General features: G+C 49.5%; 1 protein-coding gene across 1 annotated transcript in view; it reads right to left on the bottom strand.

Annotated features, from left to right (window-relative positions):
* Nucleotides 1-578: 578 nt before the first annotated feature.
* odad2 (outer dynein arm docking complex subunit 2) overlaps nt 579-26,243 on the bottom strand; it is a 42,429-nt gene continuing 16,764 nt past the window's right edge. The window contains exons 12-22 of the mRNA XM_030349709.1: nt 23,693-23,839; nt 23,069-23,278; nt 21,705-21,938; nt 21,469-21,579; nt 21,189-21,343; nt 15,951-16,131; nt 15,535-15,596; nt 12,512-12,626; nt 8,252-8,440; nt 7,760-7,981; nt 579-731 (exon numbers count right to left, since the gene is read on the bottom strand). Of these exons, the coding sequence (XP_030205569.1) occupies nt 618-731; nt 7,760-7,981; nt 8,252-8,440; nt 12,512-12,626; nt 15,535-15,596; nt 15,951-16,131; nt 21,189-21,343; nt 21,469-21,579; nt 21,705-21,938; nt 23,069-23,278; nt 23,693-23,839 (1,740 nt within the window). The 3' untranslated portion in view covers nt 579-617. The remainder of the gene's footprint in view (nt 732-7,759; nt 7,982-8,251; nt 8,441-12,511; nt 12,627-15,534; nt 15,597-15,950; nt 16,132-21,188; nt 21,344-21,468; nt 21,580-21,704; nt 21,939-23,068; nt 23,279-23,692; nt 23,840-26,243) is intronic.

Raw genomic sequence — 26,243 nt, 5'->3', positions numbered from 1 at the left:
ATTCAGATCTTGTTTGGATTTAGCAAATTGCATCAGAGAATGTTGACCGCAGAGAACATGCCCTGAACCGATACTGCTCTTCGAAAAGCGCAGAAGGGATTTGGCACCGGAGCAAACTGAAAAGTTATGTATTTATTTTCACCGTCCAAAAGCTCCAAGAAGGAGACAGACAGCAAAGAAAGAGGAGGAGGAGGAGGAGGGGGTGAAGTAGAAGGAGCAGAAGAAGATGGTTTCCAAGAAATTGTTTGTATAAGAGACTGATGAAATAATTGACGTGTGCGCGGCGCTTCAGATAAAAGCCCCCAGCCCCCCGACGGAAGCAGAAGAAACATAAATACGCGCTCATCGCGTGTCACAATATTTGACTTGAAACACTCCGGCGGCCCAAAATAAGACGGACTGAAAGAAAGCTGCTCGGGGCTTCAGACGGAACGGGGATCTGGGGCGGATTTATTTGTTCAATAATCAGCCAGCAACCCCTGCTCCCCGCCCCCCCCCCCCCCCGTCCCACTCCCCACTCCTCCACCCCAAACCCCCCTGACCGCCTCACTGTCCCGGGTGTGGCTCGCCGTCGCCCGGGGGGTGGGGGTGGTGGGATGGTGGGGGTCGGTGGGGGGTTAACCGTAGCGTGCTTTGTCGTAGGCCAGGAACAGTCGACGGATGTTGCCCAGGCATCCGGCGGCGGCCTCTTGGAGCACGTCGTCCGTGGAGCCAATCATCACCAGCAGGGGCTGTGAGGGGGGGGGAGAGAGAGAGTGTTGGCAGGGCGGCGTTATCAGAAACAGAACCGTGAGCTGCCACGGCCGCGACAGAGAGCCGCAGACACCAGACACGCTCCCTGTTCCTCCAGTCGCACCACGTTTGGAAAAACATTCAAAATAATAAAATGAAATAAATCTTCACACAGGGAGGGGGAAGTTGGCGGTGTAAAATTTCTGCCTTCCACGCACATCATGGAAGTGATTATGAGGTCGGTCTGTTCATCAAACACAAAGTTTATTATATTATTGCATTAACCTTGATTGCTCTAATCAAATGACCCCCTTGTTAAAAAGTGTAGCCAATGTCTTTACAGTGCATAACGGGGCATAACGTGTACGTGCCGGTGCACATATTGTGTGTGTGTGTGTGTGTTGGTGAATGTATGATGTATGTGTGTGTGTGTGTGTGTCCCATTTCAACCTCTCCAACCATGCCTGGGGAAAAGGGGTTACAGCTGTGAGCACACATGCTCTTGTAAGTTGGTTAAGATGAAAGCCAAAACGGGGCAGGCTCGACATTCAAAACTGGAGCACCATCCGTGCCACACGTACCGCCTGTTCCAGCACTCCAGAGGTCCGCTCATATCCCACCATTACCGCCCCCCAGTGTAACAGCGGAGGTGTTTGATCTCATTGCAGAACAGCCTTACGTGTTCTTATTCAGCTGACGGAATGTGTAGCGCAGTAGGTTCATTATTTATATCAATTTCATTGGACTGCTTGAGATGGTTTAGAGAAGCTACGCACTGCGATCTCTATCTACACGGGGATGCTCGCCGGTCTTCATGTGATGCAGCACAAGGACAAAACGCGTTGGCTGGTACACTGTTGTTTGTGTGTGCATGTGTGTGTGTATGTGTGTGTGTGTTTATCTTGAGGTAAATGGCTGCATTTGGTTTGCGGGCAGTTGGGGAGGGCAAACAAAAAAAAAGAAGAGTAAATTAGAGCACAAACACTGTGCTGCAATGGCTGAATCTAAATCTGTTCAATGTGTTCCCCTTTCGTGAAATCCCAATGGTGAGCCATTGAGATTTCCTGGGACACACTTGCAATTATAGTGGGTACTTTCGTGTTTACGTCAATAATCAACCAAAGGCCAATTTAAATCCGTAAAGTAAGCACTTAAGTTAGGAGTCCTAAATATCATCTTGTACTGTAAATATGCTTAATGTATGGCAAATTGTGCCACTTTGGAAGTCTCAAGGCCTCAAACAAATTTTGAGAAAGAATGAAGAGGGTGTCTTGACTAACAATCGCATGTTGCAGCAGGATTTGCGGTCATGTTGTGAGCAGCATCTGAAATGTGTTGCATTTGGTATATCGGTGCCGAAATGACAAATCGTTTGCCATCCTACAAGTGACAGAGCAAACACGCGAACGTGGGACCACAGCCGATCCCCCTTTAAAACCAAAGAGAACAAATGTCATTTCTATGGAGGTTAGGCTGGCAGTGATTCCCTGTGATCTGTCTCTCGCCAATCCGCGCTCCCTCGTGGCGACCCCTCACCCCACGGCCCCGTCTCTGTTGCACAGCTGACACCAGACATCCATCCAGAGGAGGATGAAGTAATGAGATTCCTTGGTCTCTGCCATGTTAACAAAACAGACAATGCAACTCCTGCTATGAATTGTCATCGCCTAACGAGGCGCTGGGAGACATCTGCTGTTTCTTCGTGTCATGTCTCCTTGAATACAAAGAGAAAAAAGAAAGAGACAAAATAAAACCAAACCCAGATTGTCTTAGGACACCAGCAAACCAAACAGCTTTTTGGTTTGGTTTGACCCCCCCCCCCCCCTGTCTCGTGTTATCATTACGTTCATAACGCATGTCGGAGGCCGAGACGCCCAGAGGACCCTTGACCCCCGTCCCTCCGTGTTACATGCAGGGCTTACAGGGGCTGCTGTGCACATTTGTGTGGTTAGCGCCCGAGCCACGGAAGCGGAGAGAGGAGACATTCCCGGAATTTTCTGCTGGAAGATAAATAGTAGAAAAGAAAACAGATGAAGGACGAGGCGAAGCAACCCCTTCTGCGCACAGGAGCACGGACCGGGCCGGCGGGCCTAATGTACGGTGAACCCACAGAAAGCTGAGAAAATAAGATCGCTCCCCTTGATTATAATTGTATCATTTCTGTGAAAAAGAATGGACTGTGTGGGCCAACAAGTCCCAGCTCTTCCCTGTGCACTAAGGTCATGGAGTGTATGCAAAACATTTACCAATGGATTTTTCGTTTTTTTTTTTCTCATAGGGGTTTTTAAATAGCATTGCAAAAAAGCCTCCTAAAGTAAACTTACATCCACAGGCTCCCGAAAAACATGCAGTTCGCTCAAACAAGCAATGCTTGTAAGAGGAGAGGATGCCTGCAAAGTGCCAGAGGGCTGCACTTTTTTTTATTTTTTTGCCAACCTCATAGCATGTTATTCAAACGCAGCCAAATAAGTTCTCTCTGGAAGCGCGCTGCCCGGCTAAGATAAGTGTGTCTCTCTGTCTGTGCCGTTTTCCCTCCTCCCAGCTGGGATCTCGAAGAATATAATACGCTGCTTGTTAGATATTCCCTGACTGCGGTAACACGAACACTTGCCTCACGCTGGAGAAATGAATCGCGAGTCTGAGATCCGTAGGAGAGCTCCGGTGAGTCCTGACCTCCGAGGGGAGAGCCAGGGAGCACGCTTCCCCCCCGGCTGATTTTTGGAAGGTGTCCGGAAAGGAGAAGGGAGTAGGGAGCATTCTGGAAGGGGCCAAACGTGTTGCGGTATGCGTGTACACAAATCACATCGTGCACAGAGGCGTGACATTGTTAAGTGCAACAAGTTCTGCTGCAGCTCCCTGCAGGAGTTCTGGTTTAAACCCCCTAACCTCCCCCTAACCCCCCCCCCCCCCCCCCATTCCCTCGCATTGCCATGGCCTGACAGCTATTATGGCTCTTCTGGTGCACCTCGTACCCCTTCCATTTTATATGTTTCAGGCTCCCATGAGTAGGCAAACGGCACTTGACGGACAACGGCGTTTAGCTGAGGCTAAAGGTGAAGTAACTATGGGAAACCGAGGCAAACAACATTCCCTGCTGCCTCCGTTGGGCCAGAGAACATTTACGTACACCAACTGCTCTTTCACAGGAAGAAAAAGATTTAAGGAGCAATACAGGAAGATGGAAAATCAGGGTGTGAAATAAATACCCAGCAACTGCCGGGGTGTGGGGTACTGTGGGGTAATTGTTGGTTTGGGGTGGCTCAGGTCACCCACTACCGTGTTGGGGAGCTTTTATGATTGGCTGTATTAAGGTCTGTGTAGGACCTACGGTGAATTTCATTGGGCCCATTGGTGTCATCTCACCATGGCTGACGGTCAATTTCTCCCTGGTTTTGGAAAATCTATAATTGCACACGGCTTCATAAGCGGCGGGTGAAAAATCGGAGAGATAGAAATAAACTTCTACCTGGCACCTTAGCCAGTAGAGAGCAAAAGCTGCACTTCATCAAACGCTGATTTAAAATGTCAAAGTATTAGGCTTACGAATGAGGCTCCGGCTCATTCAGACAGAGGGCCTTTGCAGCATCACGCCCGATGCCTCTCGAGAACACTGTAGTCAAAACAGTGCAGATAGCCTAAATAGTCTGCACCATCGCCACATCCACAAGCTGAGACAAACTCCTGCTAAACAAAAGGGCTATGACTAATAAATCTAAATAAGGAAAGAACACTGGACCGACGTGTTTTTATTATTTGGATGCCGCCTGACCCAACTCAGTTTAGACCTCGCCATCGCAAAAAGCATTATTGCCCAATCTTTTGCTCTCTGGGCCTACTGTTTGTCATGCAAGGGAGGAATCCATGAAGAAAATCCAATAGTGAGACTTTGAATCTTTGAATCGGCACTGGGGTAGCAATGTGCTCAGAGCTCCAAGCATTTTTTCCTTCATTAAGTTAAAAGAATGAACATATCCTGGGCTGGCAACCGCTCCAACATGGAATGCTTGTACTTGGAAATTACCAATAATTGCATTTTGCAATTTTCACCAATTTACAACACAATGTTCCTTCGTATGAAAGGGTCCCTTTAATACAATGAGCTGGCTGAAACTGTCTGGGAGAATTTATAGTTTCTGCAAACACTCCTCGGTCCTGGGGAAGCGAGGTAGAGCCATGTGTTGGTTTTGTACACAGGCGAAAATGAAGCACATCCTTATAAAACTGTGAGATATCAAGCGTGGATGTTAAATCGAACCGGGCAGGCAATTCATCAATGGAAAAGGGGGAGAGGGGGTATGTGGTGGGTAGGGGGCTGCACACTCTCCGTCCAAGTAGCCAAGAAATCCCTAAACTCCCATTCAGAACAAGGCTAGCTCTCATGGGTCCAAGAGATTTCCGCCAAGCAAAAACAAGAGGGAGCTCCCAAAGCATTGAGTGGAACAAGGGAGGAACAAAACAGGTGTGGGTGCCCTCAGTCGCTTGTATACACAACATGACGGTGAGAACGGGGAATGAATGAGATGTTACATGTCCCCAATACAAATCCTTGGTTTAGTATAGTAGAGTATATCCACGTATGTTTTTCTTACTTTGCTCTATCCAGAAGATGACTGTTAAAGACAAGAGTCAAAGAGATTCGGTAAAACAGATCAGGTAAGGAATATACCTACTATGCATTATCTGTACCTGAAAGTCTTTGTTTTTCACTATTTTATTATTGAAAGTATGGGGTGGTCATTGTTGCTCCAGATGAATCTGTTACTTTCTGAGTTTGGAGCAAAACAAAACAGCACAAATATCAGCAACAACAGCTGATATCAGCTGATTCCGATCTGTAATTACAGTAAAACTCTTTATAATACTTTACATCAATTCAACACTACAAATATTTATTTTTATATTTCTTTATGATTGACAATGTGCATGAGCAACATTTTCAAGACCATGGAAATGGCAAAAATAAATAAAATAAAGTAAAACCTCAGACAGGTCACTGATGTGTTTTCCAGTGTGAAATACTTTCTTTTCTATGCTTAATTTCCTCCGAGACTCTTAGGGGACCCGGCCATACACCATTAAGTATGGTAGTGAGGAAAGGTACTTACTGAACTAAATCTGGCAGCGGGAGAGACAGAGTTCATTTGCTGCAAGAGATTGCTCAAAATCATACCCTGCTTGCGGGTGGACATGTTTTGAGAGCTCCTCAATGGCACTGTAAGGCTCCTTGAAATATTGCTGCAATAATACCCGAGGTAGTAGAAGGTTTTAGGCCCGGCAGTAAATAAGACGCTGCTTACCGGCTGCGGCCTGCATCGGTCCTGGTTGAACACGTTTGCAGCCCATTCTGGACGGTAGGAGATCTTGGTCATTCTCTGTCGTGACATCGGCCCGTATATCACCAAATGAACAGAAATATTGTACTGTGAACCATTTCCCTCAAAGAGAGATTGACAGGTCCTAATCCCACCCCGCTGAGGAGGTAAACATCAGTCCGTCCATCTGTCTGTCTGAGTCGCTCTCTCTCTCCCTCCAGACTGGAGGAGAGGGGCCAGGCCGAACCATGAGCCAACTTGTGTTTAGTTTCCAGGTTTGAGATTAGGAAACAAATGAAAAGAGCGCAAATCAGTTCTGTGGCAATTAGGCTCTTTAAAAGTCCCAAAATACGTTATGCAGGTGTGGTGAACTGGCACGTTAATAAGGGCAGAACAAGAGAGTCGTATTCGAAAGGGTGGTATGCAGTGTGAATGGACACACACGCACACACACACACACACACACACACACACACACACACACACACACACACACACACACACACACACACACACACACACACCCACACACACACACAAACACGCCTGTGGGAACAAGTAGATTAAAACGGGGAAGGACAACTTCTCCAGTTCTTGTCATGGTGCACACTACAAAAGACAATGGGCTGCATGACTTTTGCAAATTGGTTTGCCTTTCTGGAACACCCAATGTTGGGTCCAGCTACCAATTATGGCTGGTGTTGAACCACTTGGATTTTAACAGTGGATTGAGCTTAAGTACACAGTTGAATGAACATGGGAACAAATATTTGGCTGCGATGACAAAAGAACCCTGCATCATTATTTCACAGTTGTTATGGAAGGGGACTAAAAAAGAAAAATACCACAAAAAGTGTTTTCATGTAAAAATGTTGGGCGCACAAACAAATTTGAGAATAAGACTGTTGTCTCTGCATCTCTCTCATGTACAAAGATAAAGAACAGCTCTGAGGCAAAAACAAACAAACAATGTTTTTATTTATGGATAATTACTTTTAGATTATCAGTATCAAAATCGTAACCGTGAAGATAAGCTCACTGCAGCTGCAAAAAAAAACCTAAAAAACGAAACACATACAAAATAAAAGCATGACCAATGACCAAAGCACTCCTTGGCCTCTGAAACACATCATCGCTGCATTGCACCCAGACGTCCAGGATCGGCCCTTAGCAACGGTTACCCCCAGCTACAGCCCTTTGACTTGTGCTGCGATGGCATCTAGGTTCTAGCGGTGGAAACGGCACTTCGCACACACTGGGCCTGTTTGCTTTGCTGAACTCCCATGACGGCCAGAAACTGGAGTCATGTTTCCGCCACCGAATAAAACACTGCTTTGTTTCTGCTCCGCCGGTCAAAGGCTCTGAAAATAGTCACAGCCTTTCAACGTTTTATTAGCCAGCGTTTTAGTCACACGTCGCTATAAAAGGGGGGGGGGGGGGGGGGGGGGGGGGGGGGGGGGGGGGGGGGGGGGTTGCTCCCTTCTAAGTCACTTCCCTCAGCACAACAATGACGGACTCAGTCCTAAATCAACACAACGCAGAAAACGAAACAAGTGCCTTGCGACTGATCTACAACAAAACAAACAAAAAAGCGGATGAAAACCTGTTTGTTTGTGAATTGACTACCTTGGCCGCGTCCAAAGCAGCCCAACAGTAGCAAAGCAGTAGCATAACTAACACCCCCTGAACGGGGGCACGTCGTGACCGCTCCTTACCTTCACCACTCCGCTCTCGTGCATGGTGATGCAGTTGTTGGGGCTCTTGGACAGCTGGAACAGCGCCTCGGCCGTGGCCCGGTGCACGGCGCGGTCCTGGGACTTGAGGTAGCGCACTAGGGGGGCCACGGCCCTCACCTCCCCGAACGACTCGATGTTGCTCACCCACATGCAGCAGCCGGCGATGGCCTCGGCCAGGTGGCGACGGAGCCTGTCATCGGTCTGTGTGTGGGGAGGGAAAACTAAATTAAGCATTGGAACCCCCGGACCACTGAAGGCTAGGCTGTCAGAGGAAATAGCCAGTGCTGCGGTGGGTATTGCCTCTCTAGATCTCTGCAAGAGACCCTCATCCATCATGCCTCTGCTCATTAGCCTGGCTAGCCCTAGAGAAAAGGTTGCTTGATTGTCTACAAAAGGGACATTGTATACGTTTGGTTTGGCGGTTGCTTGTTGTGTGTGTCTGCCGTTTGGAGGTGGCTGCGGTGCACTCACTGTGTTCGTCAGGTTGGCCAGCATGGGGACGACCCCGTAGTCTGTGATCACTGCCAGGTTCTCCTTGTCTATGGCGATCTTGGTGATGGCAGCGCAGGCGCTCGCCAGCACTTCTTTGTTTGTTGACTTCAGCAGATTGACAATCAGTTCCATGCCGCCGACGAAGGAGCGCACCATTTCCCCTGCGTACTGGAGTCCAAAGGGGTTGGGTTATCAGACGGTGCACTTGCTCACATGTGAAACAAAGAGCACCAAAGAAAGGAAAGAAGGGATTCTATTATGGGTAAGGCGAGGAGGTTGGCAGGAGTCAAGCAGAACAAAAGACAATAAGGGATAGGAAAAGTCATTTCATCAGCCTCGGAAACAATCAAAGTCCAATCAATGCAGATGCAAAGCAGAGGTGAAACACTGCTCCGTGACGCGGTATTGCGTTACACACTTGATGGAAAAAGGGTCGTCAGCATGCCAGACAGGGACTGCTCCAGCTTATATTTATCGCCGGGCATGTGTCGCTGATCCATCATGATCCGTCTATAAAAGGCCAAAACCAAGAAGAATGCTGTGGATTTCCTTCAAAGCGCCAGCAAAACATCGCCCGGTAAATATGACGACGGCCTGGAACGCGAATTTCTCATCCTGTCTGGATGGACGGCGCGAGCTGTTGACGTTTCTGTCAACGTCGCTTCCTGTCCATGTCGCTTTGTCATGAGCGCAGAGGAGGGAAACATAACATTAGGGCTTGGCGGGGGGCCTTCTGGGGCTTTGTTCCCAAGGTTAAAGCAGCAGGCAGAGCGGCGGCAGAGCAGCCCTCTGGCTCCGTGGCACCAGAGGGCCCTGGCTGGGCGCTGGCATCACCGTCGGCCCAGCCACTTATGGGGGGTGTTGACCGTCCACGCTGAGAGACCGGCGGAGGCATCCGGAGGAGAACCACATGGGCAGAGCGAGCACGGCTTGGCCCATTGGCCCGCTGATTAAAAATCACAACGGGCCAAGGGGAGGGAGACATCTAGGTGGGTGAAGGCTGTAATGTTGAGGCTATGGAAATAGAACGAGAACAAATATCCCTGGAAGGCATGCAATTACGGATGACTGAATACAAATCACAAAGCGAGCCTAATTTGGGTACATTTCAACATCAATCTAAGTGTCCAGCACTGATGGATAACACACGGCTGTACAGGACATCGAAATAGATTCCAATTCATGTACGCTATATATGTCCTCCTCATGATCCATATCATGAGAAAGGAAGCAGCCACTCATCCTCTGAGATTTCGTACAATAACAAATTTGGGCGTCTGATGTGTGTTTTCTTTTGCTCTGCGGATCCTTTTCTTGGTAGAACTCGTTGCAGGGCCGTTTTCTCCCCAGACACAGAGCCCGGGCTGAGATCAGGCCAGGGCGCGGCCTCTCTAATGGCCCCGTGATGCAGTGCCATGGGGTGCACTCGGTGTGTGCGTGCGTGCATGTGTGTGTGTATGTGTGCATGTGTGTGTGTGTGTGTGTGATTGCGTGCGTGTGCGTGCGTGAATGTGTGTGTGGGTGTGTGTGTGTGTATGTGTGCATGTGTGTGTGTGTGTGTATGTGTGCGTGTGTCTGTGTGCGTGCATATGTTTGTGTGCATGTGTGTGTGTGTGTGTGAGTGCGTGTGCGTGAGTGAATGTGTGTGTGTGTGTGTGTGTGTGTGTGTATGTGTGCGTATGTGTGCGTGTGTCTGAGTGCGTGCGTATGTCTGTGTGTGTGAGTGCGTGTGCTTGCATGAATGTGTGTGTGTGTGTATGTGTGCGTGTGTGTGCGTGTGTTTGTGCGCGAGTGTCTGTATGTGTGTGTGTATTTGAGCGTGCGTGTGCATGTGCGCATGTGTGTGTGTGTGATTGGTTTAGGGCAATAGGCCTGTAGCCAGGCGCTTCACCCAAGGGACAGACACCCAGCCACCCACCCGTCCATCCGCCCCCCCCCCCCCCCCACCCAGCCACAACCAGGAACACAGGAAGCCCTTCCTGAGGAATACTGATGATGAGTGGGGCCGGGACTCCCAGCGACAGAGGAAGCCATCCCAAGCCACCAGCTGCGACAGGCGAGCCAGTATCTCTTTCAAAGCCTGGATACCCCCCCCCCCCCTCCATCCCACTCCATTACCAGTCTCTTCACGGTAGAGGGATGCTCTGTCACTCTCCTATTGGTTTCTGCTAGTCCTTCTCATGTTATCCTTGCATGAAATGTTTAGGATGGGATGCATTCCACACAGCGGTATGTCTCTCAAGATATAGAAACCCGGGAGACAACCTACAGAGTTAGTCGTCCATGGGCTAGCACCTACCACCCACCGGTGGTTATAACACCGAGGCATCGGTTGCAAAACGGAGCTCCCAAGGTCGGGTGAAAGTAAACTAGACGTCCGGTGCCTTTCATCGGGTTGGGTCATTAGGACTCTGGCCGGGCTAGTGATACACCCTAATAGCGTGTTTCATTACGCTGACGTTTGGTTGGGGAACCAAGGGGGAATACGCCTGCAGCGGCTGGCGGGCCCACCACTACGCTTGGCCGGGACCAGAACAAACGGTCGTGGCGGCGGCCGAGCTGGCTGGACATGCCGAGCTACTGGGTCAGTGTGTGTGTGTGTGTGTGTGTGTGTGTGTGTGTGTGTGTGTGTGTGTGAAGGCTGTGCCTGGCCGAGGCCAACAATAAGAAGCGTCCAGCAGATGCATTTATAGCGCCGTCTCGCTCGTGACTCTAGGGGTGGACGCTCTAAACGGAACCACATGGGGGGATTTTTTATCTAAATAACTACCGGGCCGAGGCAGCTGTATCATGTTGCTCAGCACTTGCCATCGAGCTCCTGTCTCTCTCTTACTCTCTCTCTCTCTCTCTCCGTCTCTCTCTTGCTCTCTCTCTCGCGCTCTCTCTCTCGGAGGAGGAGGAGGAAGAGGAGGAATCACCCAAAGGGCATGTTCGTGTGCTTCTACCCCCGAAAAATTGGCACGATGACGTCCAGACAAACAGTGTCAAACTTTGTTAGCGTTCTACGGTGGGCCCCGGCTCCCTCCGCGCCCTTCATTGGCCTGCCATGCGTTGTTCTGCCACAGACCTCAGACCTCTCCACCCCCCTGCCCCCCTCCCCCATTCTCCAACACCTGCCTGGGCCCAATTTATCCGCATAACCCTGACCAGATTGTCCCTCTGACACACTGTTTACCCTAATCACCGCGCTAATCTAATAGAAACAACATTCCCTTTGTACTTGGACGCTAGGCGAGCACCATGTGCATCAAAGAGCCGATGACATGTACCTGGAATACCTCTTGATGGACGACCAGTGCTGCTGGGTAACGTGAAGCCTCGTGGCACATGTGACGCGGGTTGTATGGAAATTATCCACTCCAACAGTGGGGTCATAACAGTTGTGCAAAAAGTCCCTTATGAACGAGTGTGGTCTGAAATTACCTAATCAACGTTGATCTTTAATCGGATCCACCCAGCGTACGTGGCCGGCGAAAGCACGAGAACAGTAGCGGTCATGTTTTGAACTGGAGAAACGCTCTCGTCAACATGTGGAGCAGGCATGGGCGTTTTAAAATGTTTCAAAAGGAGTCCCAGCGTGTTAGCCCTGCGCTTTGCAAAAAGCCCGCAGAGCCTACGTACTCCGCAGCATGCTGAGCACGGATCCGCAGCTCCGACACCGAAAGCCCCGCCACAGGATATTAGAGTCTCTCCTCTCTCTCTCCCTGCAGTCTGCTGCTTCGCTCGCCCCCCCCCCAGTGCAGAACGCTGTGCGGTGCCCCTTGTTTTTTCTGTTGGGCCCCGGGTTCATGTAAGCCCCCCGCTGACACACTCTGCCGGCCCCCACCCCCTCCTGAAGATGGAGAGCGTGGAACACACCGGGGAGCTTCTTCAGGGGTACAAGTACAGCTTCTGTTCAGCGACTGGGAGGCCGGAACACCCTGATACCCAACGCTCCCCCGGACCCCCCCCCCCCACAATGACCCCCTCCCCCCAACGCACCCCCACGGACCTCCCACCCACCGGCCTGATGTTTTTCCCCCTCGCTTAAAAAAACAACACGGATCCTGCGGAAGATTAATCGTTTATCTGTGTGCTTTTAAACGTTCTCTCTCTCTGCACTGCTCCCATGGGCAGATTTCAATTACAGATGAGCGAGTGCCGTGGAAAATCAGGGAACAAACGACTAAAACATTTCTGCCCTGGCTGTTCTATCCCCCCCCCCCCCCCCCCCCCCCCCCCCCCCCCTTCCGGCCGTACCTTTGTGTTCTGGATGCACGGGCAGATGGCCCAGGCAGCGCTGGCCTGCACCTCCACCCCAGGGTTCTTCAGCAGGGACCAGAGGAGACGCACGCCGTCCAGTTTGTCGATGATCCTGGGGAGAGGAAGAGAGACACACACATGGAGATCGAAGTAAGAGGGAGAGAGAGAGAGAGCAAGAGAGAGAGCGAGAGAGAGAGAGAGATCGAGAGAGAGAGAGACACCCACAAAGAGAGAGATTGAGATGAAGAGACAGTCACAAAGTGAGAGAGAGAGAGAGAGAGAGAGAGAGAGAGAGAGAGAGAGAGAGAGAGAGAGAGAGAGAGAGAGAGAGAGAGAGAGACGAAGAACGGAAGGAAGAGGGGAATGAAGAGGTCAAGTATGTTAAAAACATTCAACCGTTGGCACGTCGTGATTAAATACGCCCTGACCCCTTCATTGATCATATTCCAACACTCGGTACAGGAAGTGCCCGCTCGCTCCCTGTTTTCCAGCTCTTTTTGATCCCACGTGTTTCTGGACCCCTGCGCTAACCTCCCCCTGCCCGCAGAGCGTGATGAAAGGAGCCGTCCATAAAAAGCTCTCCATCACAAGCTGCCTTCAGTTCCCTGTCCTTGTGCTCTCCAGACGCAAAAACGCAACCATTGTCTCTTCACTCAAACCCCCACCGTTCATGCACACATACACACACATTGCCCACCCCCCATGATAAACCTCAGTGTTTTTTCGGGAAGGGGGCAGAGGTCAGCAGGTAAACATCTGTGCGTAGTACCTCGTACATGAGTGCATAAATCAAGCTGGCGATTTTATAAATAGAATCAGAGACAAACTCGCCGTGTGTACTAGGGGCGGCTTGTTTTTTGACTCGCATATCACCGACCCCCCCCAAACCCCCCCCCTCTCCTAGTAGCGAAAAATAAAAAAATACAACTGCAAAAAGAAGAAGGTGGATCTCTTTCCAAATCAAACACAGCCAGAGACAGGTCCCTCTATATTTCATGCGGCCCGAGTGGAGTTTACTTAACCGTGAGCTGTATTTCATGCTGCATACATGATGGCCGTGGAGGCCGGCTGCAGCCAGGGCTCTGGGAATCTAGGGGGCTGGGGGGGGGGGGGGGGCGGGGGGTTACGCCACAGTGCGGCCGTCTGTCTGTGGTATAAATAACATGCAACGCGTTCCCCATGTGCTCGTCCACCAACAAGGCCCACATTGAAACGCCGTCATAATTGCTTAAACACTCCCTAATCACGGTGTCTCCGTGACTGGCAACGAGCGAACCTTCATCGCCGAGGCGTCCGCCCTCCCCCTGACTCCCCTTGCCGTTTGTCTGCTGTTTACGCATAAATCAGTCTGGAGGCGGGCGGGGGGGGGGGGGGGGGGGGGGGGGGGGGGGGGGGGGGGGCGGAGGAGAAGGGGGCTAGAGATGATTCTCTTCATGGGTTTGCTTTACAACCAGACCCCAAGACCAAGAACCCAGCGTTGCATCATCTGCCAAAACGGTTCAGGGACGCTCCTGGCAGTTACGAAATGCGTTAGAGGGAGAAAACAACAACCCCAAAACCTGAAAGACGCAGCTGACAGAGATGGAGTTTGAAGTGCGCATCGCAGAGTCCTCAAGGAATCGAACAACGCATGTTTTTTCGCGTTGCTACATGGGATTCCAGCGCGGTAGCAATACGTCTTGTGACTGATCGAGCTGCTTACCCGTTTGAGAATACCAAAAAAAAGAGAGGGGCAGGGGAGCAAAACAACAACCCATGTTTTATATGGAAAACTGCAGTCAGGGGTGTGTTTTTGGCTTTTGGTAGTTTTGGATGACCAGCGTCAGAATGATGATGAGAGAATAATTGCTGTTAAAAACACACCGCTACTTGAGTAATGGCTCTCTGTTGGCAAGATAAAGCCATACGTAACAGCGCTGATCTCTTGCGGCGTGGGATTGTGAGGCAACATTAAAGATATACACATAACATCATCGGCCTCCGAATAACCAGACTACCGACACACTGTTGGCCGGCCAGCCAGCGAGTGTGCTCCATCACTGGGAAGCTGCGAAAGAAAATAAAAACACGCAAACACCTCGGGCAGTGTCGGTCTGGACCAGGAAGTTATCAAACATGAGCTATGTTAATTGCTCGGCCAACTACTGTACACATATGTGTCTGAAAATAAACCACAGCCGCAAGACACACAAAAAGTGCCTGTGGCAATAATGACTTTCTGTCTACGGACTAAGTGTGAGTGATAAAAGATTACAAGACCTGACCTAAATATATACGTGTGGCATGATAGAACATGAGAAACTCTGCCCGGCGACGGCAGGGCCGCCCCGTGTTCAGCCTGGCTGTTAAACTCTGAACTGGCCTCATATTCTCAACCATGCCCTCATTGTTTGTCTTGCACCCCTTCACTTGCTGCTTCCTTGTAAATACAATCAGAGCTGACCAACATTTTTCCTAAAATAGCTTTATTTGTGTCCATGTCTGGCAGGTCTGAAATAGTGATGTAGAGTGTGTGTAGTGCTACATGTTAAAACTAGGACATTTCAGCCAGGGTTCAACCGCTGTTACCAGGCGCGGCGAACACAGAACAACCCAAACACGGACAGTGTTTTTGTTCTAGCCTCGAGGTTCTTGGACAGGTCTCGCAGAAGGTATATATTTGCCTGACCAGCGACAGTGGGCTGCAGACCACAGTAAAACGTCAGGGATTCGAACCACAAGCTCTGTTTAACACAGCAGGTACAATAAACGGCGCCTTTGCACTCCGTCATTAGGCGGCGTATGAAAGGTGTGTCATCGCCTGTTGATTTCCCAGGTGAACGCTTCACACAAACGGCCATGACGGGTTGATGAGCAGTCTTTGGATTCTGTCGCATTAACAAGTGACCTCATGGGGGCAGCTGTAGGGCAAAGTTTGAAACCAATTCGGTAAAAACAAAGGACAGGAGCCATCTAGCGTTTTTGACAACCACTGGAGAGCAATGAAGAGATGGCTGGATTATGTATAGGAGGACACTTACGCCATGGTATCTAGATCTGCAGCGCAGGCCCCCACCGCCCTGGTCACGTTCACAAGCAGTGCCTAGGACAGGTGGTAGAGACATACATAGACAGATGGAGAGAACCCGAGAGAGAGAAAGAGAAAGTAAGAGAAGGAAGTGGTACAGGGAAAATACACAATTGAGAGAGACACAGCAGGTGAGGCAAACACAAAGCCACTTATTTTTTGCACACTTCCATGCCAATGAAATATATGGATATATTTTTTCAAACATTGAAAAGTCAACATTAATCTGACATCAATCTGTATTAAAAAAAGGACAAAGAAGAAGGGTACAAAGGTTGACAAACAAAAATGTCTTGAAGGAGGTGAATGTAGTGTACAGTATTGTCCGCTATAGAGCAACAGAAGATGTGGCGGTGGACGTGAGCCTGCCTGGTTGGTTCCCGTGAGCAGGTTCACCAGAGGCTGGATGCCGCCACTCTTGCGGATGGTGACCCTGTTGGCAGCGCCCTGGGCACACTCCCCCAGAGCCCCCACCACGTTGACCAGCACCTCCTCTGGCTGGTCCGTCAGCAGGCCCACCAAGATATCCAGTGTCTGGTACTCCTGGAACCTGCAGGAGGCACCAGGGAGGGGTGGGGCTCAGTCCTTAGTTATCACGTCACCCAGCTCATTGAGAAACCCACAAAACAAGAGCAACGAGAACACAGGATTATAAGAGACTGAAAAGACTGAAGACCTAAGCAACCAGAACAGCATCAGATTGCCTAGTGCCAACATGCCAAAGTACTCTCACAGGCTGTGTTTTCCAACGACCGTCCTGGGGTACACAGATCTCTTGACCCGGTAAAGAGAAGCCGTTTTCCCACGGTTGCTCAGGGCCCCCCTAAGCATATGCTTTGCATGACTGAATGAATTTTGCTGTGGCTTGGAAAAGTTCATCGATGGGATTTTGGGCGGCTCGGGACCTGGTGCTGCATGCCAGTGCAATAGAGTAGTAAACTTCAGTAAACATTTTTAAAATGGATAAAATGTGGTCACAGAAAACCCCAACAAACCACTGGGCGAGTTCTAAGGGCATGTACTCGGGCTCTTTATATTTGCAGCCTCGGTTGCTGGCCACACGGGGCCGTATGGCTATCATGGATGTCCAAGGCCGCTCGGTTGCGGTCGGCTGCCACTGAAACACAGGAATATTCGCACAAAAAAAAAAATTGCGCTAATGAACGCTGCCCCTGGCTAAGCTAACAACCTTTCAATCCCCTGCCAAAAACAGAGAAACAATGGTTCATTCTATATCACCAGCGCCTAAGTGTCATCCGCAATAGGCTGCACAGTACAGTTATCTTGTAATCGTTAGTTTAACGTGTGATAAATGGACTGCGGGGTGACGGGTGTTTATGTTAGGCCGATCCCGAGTGTGGTAATTACGCGATGGCGTGGAAGAGCGCGGCGGAAAGCTGCTTGAAGGCGGCCTTTACAGCAAAAGCGCCGGGGCACCGCGCGACTGGAGGCCTTATTAAAGCATGTCAGCAGACACAAGAACCACAGTGGGGCTCCTGTGCAGCAGACGTCTATGATTGATTGTCTTCCCCTTCTTTTTTCTCCCTTCTCCCTGCTCTCATTCATCCGCAGTAACAGTAACGAATGCATGCGGTGGTGCAGGAAGCTTGCGTGCTGTCTTTTATGCCAACAGGCCCTTCTGGTTGGCCAGCCCTGGGAAACAAAAAAAACAGGAGGCCTCTGGGTATTCCTAAACAGGGTGGGTGGAGTCTCCCCCGGGACCCGCCAACACAACGTAGTAATCACGGGCCGTAAGCAGGGAGCCAGAAGACTTTCAGTTGTGTATTAGCGAGCGTCAGGGACACTTTTCATCTCATTGTACTCGGGAGAGAAGAGCAGGGTAGAGAATAGCTTTGGATTGATGAGAGATTGAGGTTTGTCCGTTGCGAGGCCAGGAACCAAGGTGGGATGGAGTGGCATGGCTGGGATTTGACAAAATAAAACAAACGCCATCTTGACCTCACCAAGTAATTATTGTCTTGGCAATGATGCTCTGACACATGGCAGTTGGTGGTTTTCCATTGCACAGTTGTTCCGTCACTCTTTTGTTCAGCCGTCTCGTAGTGCGTTTGTGTGTGTGTGTGTGTCCGTAACACCCCCGGCCACATGTTGATTCCCCCATAAATCTATTTTTTTTTAATTCCCACGTAACAATGTGTAAACGTTTCCTAACAGGGCTTTGACAAATGTGTTTTCCCCAAAGTCCACATAACTTTGGCACAGGTCAGCCTCTATCTGTAATATCGGGAGTCCTTTTGGAAATCACCAGCGTTAGGGCGATGGGCACCTAAAACAAACACGTTTAAATTATGAATGCAATTACATTTCTGGCCATCAATCACCTCCCATTCCGATGCTTCATTAATCAGGCAAATGGCTAACACATGCATGCCTCCGAATCAGAAGCAGAAGTCTCCCTCTCTAATCCAAGAAATGTGCACACCACCCTTGAAGATCCCTCACGCACAATGTATGCGCTGTGTGCAACAGCAGCACAAAGGTCTGTTTCGTTGGACTTGCTCGATGCAGAAAATGACGGAGAAAAAAAATAAAGAAACCCACTGCCGAGTGAAATATATTCCGAAAGGATTTTCATCTAGAAACTGCGCAGGGCCTGTGATTGATTCTGAAACGGGCACACGCTCGGCAGTAGCTCTCCACGAACAACCTCTCCGCTGCCATTAGCACACTTTCCCTCTTTTGACAGTAATGGCTCGGCCATTTTATCGAAAGCCTTTCAGCTGACCTCCATACTTTTCAAGCGATTTAAACAAGCCTCTGACCTCCCCCCCTAAAAAAAAACCCCATAATAACTTGAATCACATCATTTACACGAGTAGACGTGGCCAAAATCTCAACAACGCCGATATCCGGCTCCCAGGATCCAAACTGCTGCGCCTTGCGTATCGCCTGCTATGGGCCCTTTGTTTTTCTCTCACGTTTGCGTCTACGTTAAGTGCATTATTAACCGTAATGAGAGGGAGGGCAACCTTTAGAGCCGTTTGATGATCGTAAATGATGTGTGCCCGCTTGTGGTTTACATGTGGTGAGCGGTATCATTATCATCATTCCTGATATTATTTCATTTATTGAGTGCTCCTATTTTTTGCATGCATGGCAACACTGTTATGAGTAATTACACGAAGGCATGAAGCCCGAACTGGGAGCAAGTGTACTAAGGTGCCATATTAGTCACGGCCCGTGCAGTTAACTTGTTTTATGGCCATGCCAAGCTGCACTCAGAGGGCTTTCCAGTCTCAAGTTATTTTTGTTGCTATTTACCGTGTCTTTTGTTAGCAACTGAATTGGATTTGCAAACATGGTGAGAGAGCCAGCCGGCCGGATGGTGTGAAAGCTGCATTTTCATTTTCTGCTTGGACCATTTAGGTTTCTGTGTGAGTTTATGAGTACTCTGCTACGCTTGTAAAATAATGTAGTCGTTCCCTCTTCTTTTTTTACTTTCCTTCATGAAATGATCATAGGGATGGTTATATGTTCACCTAGTTTTTTTTATTTTACTGGCATGCAACTGAATGAAATCCTCGCTTAATTTAATGTGGCAACACAGCGCTTTATTTCAATTGGGCGGCCTTAACTAAGACTCTCTAAATGTAGGATATCATCGTGTCATTTATGATATACGAGGTGTCGAAAGATTTGTGTGAACCCGACCAAGCCTTTTGTTACTTTTAGAATTCCACTGCAATTTGAATCATCCCACCGTTTCTGCATTTGAAGGGAGATCTTTCCACATAATCCTACCTTAAAAAAGATAAATCGCAGACAAAGACAAAATAGATTCACAGACAATGTTTTATCAGTATATTGGCTTGTTTCTCGAAAATTTGCTTAAATTTATTAGGAAGTTATCTTGGTATTGAATCATTATGTGTGCCTAATATCTTACCACGTCTCGCACTGAATAAGAAAACAAAGGCTGTTAAAAGGTTTCTCAACATGAGCACCAATGGAAAGACATTGGACTGCCAGGGCGCAGTCTGTAAGCCCTACTTAATGCTGAGGGAAAATAATGGGAAAAAAGAAAAAGAAAAACAGGGGACTGCCCTAGAACTGCTCGCTGTTAAAGCGACTGGGGTGAGTGACACTTTTAAATCTAGGCCATACATGAAATCCTTATAGTCTCCGTCAACCTGCTTCGCCTCAGAGACAACAATCAAGCGATCACAGATTGATTCTTACAGCGTTTCATTTGACACTCCTTGGACGTGTGGTTGTGTCTCCAGCCTCTCCTCAACCGGCAGAAAGCTAAACCCTATCGAGTCAGCAGTTTGAAACCTTGTCATTGTGTTAATGTCGACAAAGAACACAAGTCACCGGCAAAGCGTTTTGTAAATGATTGCAGCCGGATCACTGCATGTTCAAAAAGTAACATTGAGCCGCGGATAACCACTTCCACCAGACACCAGAAAACGTGGTCCAGAATGAGAGGGAGATATGAAAACATCTCGAGAATGGAAACATTCAGACAGCTAGTATCTGAACCAATGTGAGATCCAGGAAAAGCAACACATGCGATCATTGCACCGCAAAAGATTTGACTAAGGCCTTAAAAGTTTCTTTGTGCCATGACGTTTGTTTGAAATGATTTGAAACGAAGGATAAAATCCATCCACCGATAACTCTGAATCAATTGCGTCTGTGAGAATGGTGAATGGAAAAGGGAGGCGTCTGTTTCGCGATACTTGCGAGGGATCTTAGAGTGGAGCCTCTACATTTGAAATAACCATAGTTAGGTCGAGGCTTTTATTTTGAAATAATTATAAATAATCACTGACCAATTACCAATACTATGTCGATGGCTGCACTCAAATGTTATAGAGTGCAGGTTGAAATACATCATCATCTACGTACACCATTATTCGCCTCATTAACTAGGCGGACCGCGAACCCAACTTAGCAAGGACTTTGTCCAAAAATTGTTGGGAAATGTAAGGTAGATGCTTATTGAAATTGCTAATTGGTATCAACTCTTACCCCGAACTGAGGCATGTGTGATTGCTGCTCTTGCTCAAGGGATTTGTCATAGTCAGACTTATCCGTAACCACTAATTACAACCCACACACACGGTTATACATCATAGAACCAGAGGTAATTCAATACCTCAAGCATGTCAAAAGTGCACTCGTTGCTACTACAAGTCCATTTACTACATCCGCTTACGAGAGAGCGAGAGCAAGAGAGAGGGAGAGAGAGGTGGGGGGGAGAGAGAATGGGACAGAGAGACAGTGTGTTTGTATTTGCATGCTTGTATGTGCATAAGAAAGCACATTTTGCAACACAGCATCTGGGGAGTTTGTGAATGTGTGTATGTCCACGTGCGCGTGCACGCGTGCGTGCGTGCGTGCGTGCGTGCGTGCGTGCGTGCGTGCGTGCGTGTGCGTGCGTGCGTGTGTGTGTGTGTGTGTGTGTGCGTGTGTGTGTGTGTGTGTGTGTGCGCGTGTGTGTGTGTGTGTGTGTGTGTGTGTGTGTGTGTGTGTGTGTGTGTGTGTGTGTGTGTGTGTGTGTGTGTGTGTGTGCACGATGTGTGGGCACTTAATGAACAGCATAATAACATAAGGCCCATGGAACTCCAAAGGATCCCCTACTTAGCCACGTTCTCGATGCTGATGGAACACTTCCAGATGGCCCCAGTGGTGGCGGCCAGCAGCTGTTTGTTGTCGGCCTTGCTCAGCAGGGACACCAGTGGCTTCAGGCCCTGGTACTGACGCACCAGGTCCCGGGTTTGCTTTTCCTCGGCACACTGGAAAAGGAATGAACAGCATTTAGTGACTAAGCCTCTACGTGGATCAGAAGACCACCTCGACAAATGACGATGGTGCAGGATCGTCAGCAGAGAGGCCGATCTGCCAAACCAAAAACAGCTACCTTGAAGATGGCGCTGGCACAGTGCATCTGGAGCTCCTCATTGTCCCTGTTCAGGTTAGTCACCAGGTCCTTCACCATGCCCTCGCTGTGAATTGCAACCCTGTAGCTGCCCTGTAAGACAGTGAACGAGAGACATGAAACCGACCATCAATCATCCCCAATCCCTTTGTTCATCTTAAACCAAACGACATTACTCTTGTGGTTTTCGCTGCACCTTGACGACAGCGGACACCCACCTCTGAGGCACACTCCTGCAGGGTGCCCACCACGGGGATGAGCAGGTTCTCGTGGGGGGACTTGAGCAGCCGGGCCAGCAGCGGCACCCCTCCCGCCTGCCGGATGGCCTCCTTGTTGCGGGTGCTCTTGCTGCAGCTCCACAGCGCCAGGGCCCCGCAGCGCGCCGCCTCCACCTCCTTCTCCTGCTCCTCGCTGAGGGTGGCCGCGTCGGGGGCGCAGTCCAGCAGCTCCACCTGATCACGGGTGAGATGGAGAGGCATAGCACACCCACGGTGGAGGGGGATGAGGGCTTGAATGAGCTTCAAGGACTTTGATTCTATTGGCCGTTGCACAGGGGGATAATGGCAGTGGTCGCCAGATGAGAATAGCAAAGTTGCCGGCCATGACGGGAAGGAGATCATTAAAACTCAATCACCACCACCGACGGGCCGGAGAGAATCTAAAAGCCGGGGACGCTCGGGAGTGGAAAGCAGCCGGGGGAAGATGTTGACGTTGGGCCCGCAGAACGAAAAAAAATGCCCTGTGTGCGATGACCATCTCTGACATCAGTAAGTGCCATTTAATCAACAGCTCCTGCGCTCCGGTGAGACAGAGCAGGCCAGGCCGCTACACACCGTGCAGTTTGAAGTCAGACCTGGAGCCGAGCGTGAAATTAATCAACCCTCCGCGGAGAACATCCGATGTTCAGGGGGGCTCGGGGGAAAAAATACAAGGCACGGGGGGCTTTAATCACCCTCTGTCAATAAACAGGAACGCAGGTCACGGGATGTCGGCGATCTTCTATCTGTTTCACCCCCGTGGCCGGCTCCGGTGTTTAGTCAGACACGAGGGTGGGGTCTTTCCACTTGATTACAGCAGGGGCATGATTGGGTGGGTCTACTGTTTTTCGTTAGACCCAACCAAAGGGGTTGGAATCAGGCATCAGTTTGCTTGGTATCGATATTAGACTAAAACCGCGACGTGATTGGTCGGTTGATTCCGACCTGCACATCTATGCACACAGTAAGCTGTTTACGATTATTGACGAGAGGAAGTGTGTGATAAATACTACATACCACTTTGATTTGGCCTACTTCCATTGTCAAGACAGCCTCTCCAGTGGGCCATGTTTTAAAGATTCCCCCACTGGTGGTCTATACCGTTTAATGACTAACAGACACTCCATTTGTCCTCCATTGTTCCACATACTGAACCTGAGTTCCCTTTGTGTTTGTAAAAGTGTGTGTGTGTGTGTGTGTGTGTGTGTGTGTGTGTGTGTGTGTGACGTGTGACGTGTGACGTGTGTGTGTGTGTGTGTGTGTGTGTGTGTGTGTGTGTGTGTGTGTGTGTGTGTGTGTGTGTCTTCATTCCAGCAGCTTCTCACCAGCCTCTTGATGCCTCCGTACTGCCTAACGGTCCGGCGGGCCCTTCGGAACCGGGCCACGTTGGCGATGGTCTCAGCGGCCAGGGCCTTGAGCTCCACCACGGGGGAGTCCAGGATCTTCACCATGGTCTGGAGGCCACCCAGGTCCGCGATGGCGCGGCGAATCTGGGAGTTCTGGCTGATCTTCCTCAGGATCTTCAGCGAACCGATCTACCACAGGCAAAACAAGCACAAGCACAAGCACACACGCGCCCACACACACACGTGCACGCACGTACATCAAAACGATCCGTTTAATGCGATAATGAAATGCACCCGTCGTAATATTAAGGTTTAGGCAATGCCAAATGACAGTCTGATTTCACACATCTGCCTTGCTGAATTAGAGCACTATCCGCTGGTTCGACATTCCCCCACATCCCCACTATAAATAGAGAGATCAAAAAATTCTTCATAAAAGCAGGTTAGAAAGCACCCACACATGTTATTAGGTCTATCTGAGAATAATTGCTACCCTGTGTGTGTGTGTGTGTCTCTCTCTCTCAAACCCTGCCACACAGGGCCGGCTCTGTTTGAGCACTGCGGGAACACGGTAGGGCCCACACCGTTGGCACAGCGACTCACTTGGCATCTGATTTCTTCTGTGTCCAGCAAGTTAATGAGCACCTCCAGGCCACCTACGTCCCGGATGGCCATTTGGCACGTCTCCTGCGCCAAGTTGAAGTCCATCATGCAGCACAGAGCAATCACAGTGGCCGTCTGGTCGCCACGCTGGGAGATAATATGAATGCCAAGCACAGATGAATGGGAAGTAGAGAGAGAGAGAGAGAGAGAGAGAGAGAGAGAGAGAGAGAGAGAGAGAGAGAGAGAGAGAGAGAGAGACATTAAACAGACATTTAAAGTAGGGGGAGAACAAGAAAGACAACAACCCACCTCTCCCCCCCCCCCCCCAACCTCCCCCCCATCTCCTTCCTTCCACTACAGCTCGGGGTTATATTTGTTTGTACCGCAGCCTGGTGTGTGTTTAGCTTTGTGGTGGTAAACACTGATGGGGGAAAGAAGCGATTTACTAAGGGAACAGAGCAGTGCTTATGGCCGCCGCGCCCAGCGGAGGCCTGGAACCCCGTGCTTAGACAATGACCCAAGATGAGAATGAGCTACAAACCCCCCCTCCCCCCACCGCCCCGACTGCCCCCTCCCCCTGCCCCGGCCGCCGCCACAAAGAAAGAAAAAACAACTTGAAAAAGGATTTGAAGTAACAATTTTAGGGGATCTTGTTTTGACAGTTGCTATATACAAATAGGCAAAATATATTTTAGACTTGGTAAGAAAAGCACTATTAGGTCAACAAGTGGTTTTGGCGGAGAGGGTTCAGAAATGCACTCCTAAAGCCCCTTGGTACATTAGACATGGAACAAGGAGATGTAACTGATTAGGTGCTGCTTAACCCAAATGTGCACCCAACTTCAACAAAAAAAAAATACTTGTACGATTCAAAACAAGCAAGCAACATGAGACCAAACCCCTCAAATGAGTTGCACTGGAACTAATCCCGGCTTTTCTTGGCGCGCTCGTGCTAAATGTAGTGTTTGTGTCTTGTCGCTGTTTGACAATTTCAGCACTGCATAGATCCCCGTCGAGTTCCAGTTGTGGTGAAGCACTGACAGCCCTATGGCACTGCACATAACAATCTTAGGGTTAGGTCATGGTGGTATTCCAAGCACTGTACTGTACTGCAGACTTTTTCCTCTTTTTCTTGTAATAGTGCTATATTTAGTCTGTATTATACATAGTTCCAATATAAAAACCTTGTGAATATACAACGGTTTGATCTGCGAAGGGCAGACGGCAGCAGATGTTTATACCTCACACTGGAATATACAACAGTTCCCGAGACAGGCTTTGATACGCGATAGGCCAACGTGGGCCCAGAAATCAGCTGCTATGTGGAAAAACCGCAATCCTTTTTTTTCCCCCCTCGATCATTCCAATACTAGCAGAGATAGACTTTAAAGAACGAGGGAATTTTGAAGGAACGCTTTTCAGGTTCAAAGCCGCTTCCTAGCTCTACACCCCTGTCACGTCGGGGAAAGAAATGCATGATTTGGACCACAAAATACGCTGTGCCTGTGTCTTTTCACGTACAGAAAGTGCAGAAATGTGGCCCTGTCATTATACCACACCCCAATAAGGCCATCGATGGAGGAAAACCCACGGACCCCAGTTGGTTTTGATCGTGCGACCCCTTCTTCCATTCCTAGAGTGAACAAAACAAAAACAAAAATGGAGCATTCTGACACATCGAGGATAGAAGGGCACATGTGTTCCCCATATCGCCAGCGCCAAATGCAAACCATTCGCCCATTAACAGCAGTGAATCTACAGCTTCCTTTGTCTCCTCTGCCTGCCTGTCTTCAAAGGAATTGGCCGGTCCAGCTTGGTACCTTGTAAAAACAACACCCCCCACCCCTCACAACCACCACCACCATCACCACCACCACCAGCAGCAAAAAAAACAGGGAGAAGGAGAAGCTATGTTTAGAAGCGGATCGCAGAGAGAACAGAAAACAGATCATATGCTTCCATTTGGGTTAGAACTTTGGTCTTGAAGTATTGTCGACATTCTTGAAAACATTGACAACATCTGACAGTGTTTTAAACGTGCAAAGATGGGGTGGAGGGGGGGTCTTTGACTCTCTCCCTGGCAGAGGGAGATGCTCAGAGTGGAACCGATGGAAGCAACCGCTCGACCTCATGGTTATATGCTTTACTTTGGAGCGACTCTCATAAATAGTACACTGTTCTGCCAGGCCTGTTTGCCTCTGAGGGAGTGCGTGTGGATGATGGCTGGTTTCAGCAGCCTCTCCTGTTTGAGTCAGATTGGACTCTGGGGCTGGCTGAGGCTGCACACCTGTTGCACATTGAGGAATCGGTGTGCACAGGTTGAACCAGCCAACGCTACACACGCTCAGGAAGAGAACTCCTGCATGGCAACATGGAGCACCGGGTCATATGTCGTTATATGCAGAACTTACAATGAACCGGATATCCAACCCCACCCCGTGCGTCCCTGTCTGGAGGAGCCCAATAAAGGTCCCCTAGTTGGAGTGTGGCAGCCACAGAGGTGGTGTGTAGCAATGGACTTTATTACAGCATTATTGGGTCAATTGAGTCA

Source organism: Gadus morhua, chromosome 23 (genome assembly GCF_902167405.1).
Source record: "Gadus morhua chromosome 23, gadMor3.0, whole genome shotgun sequence".
NCBI classification, from domain to species: Eukaryota; Metazoa; Chordata; class Actinopteri; order Gadiformes; family Gadidae; genus Gadus; species Gadus morhua.
The sequence above is the reverse complement of the archived record's forward strand: the minus strand, read 5'-3'. Positions and strand labels throughout refer to the sequence as shown.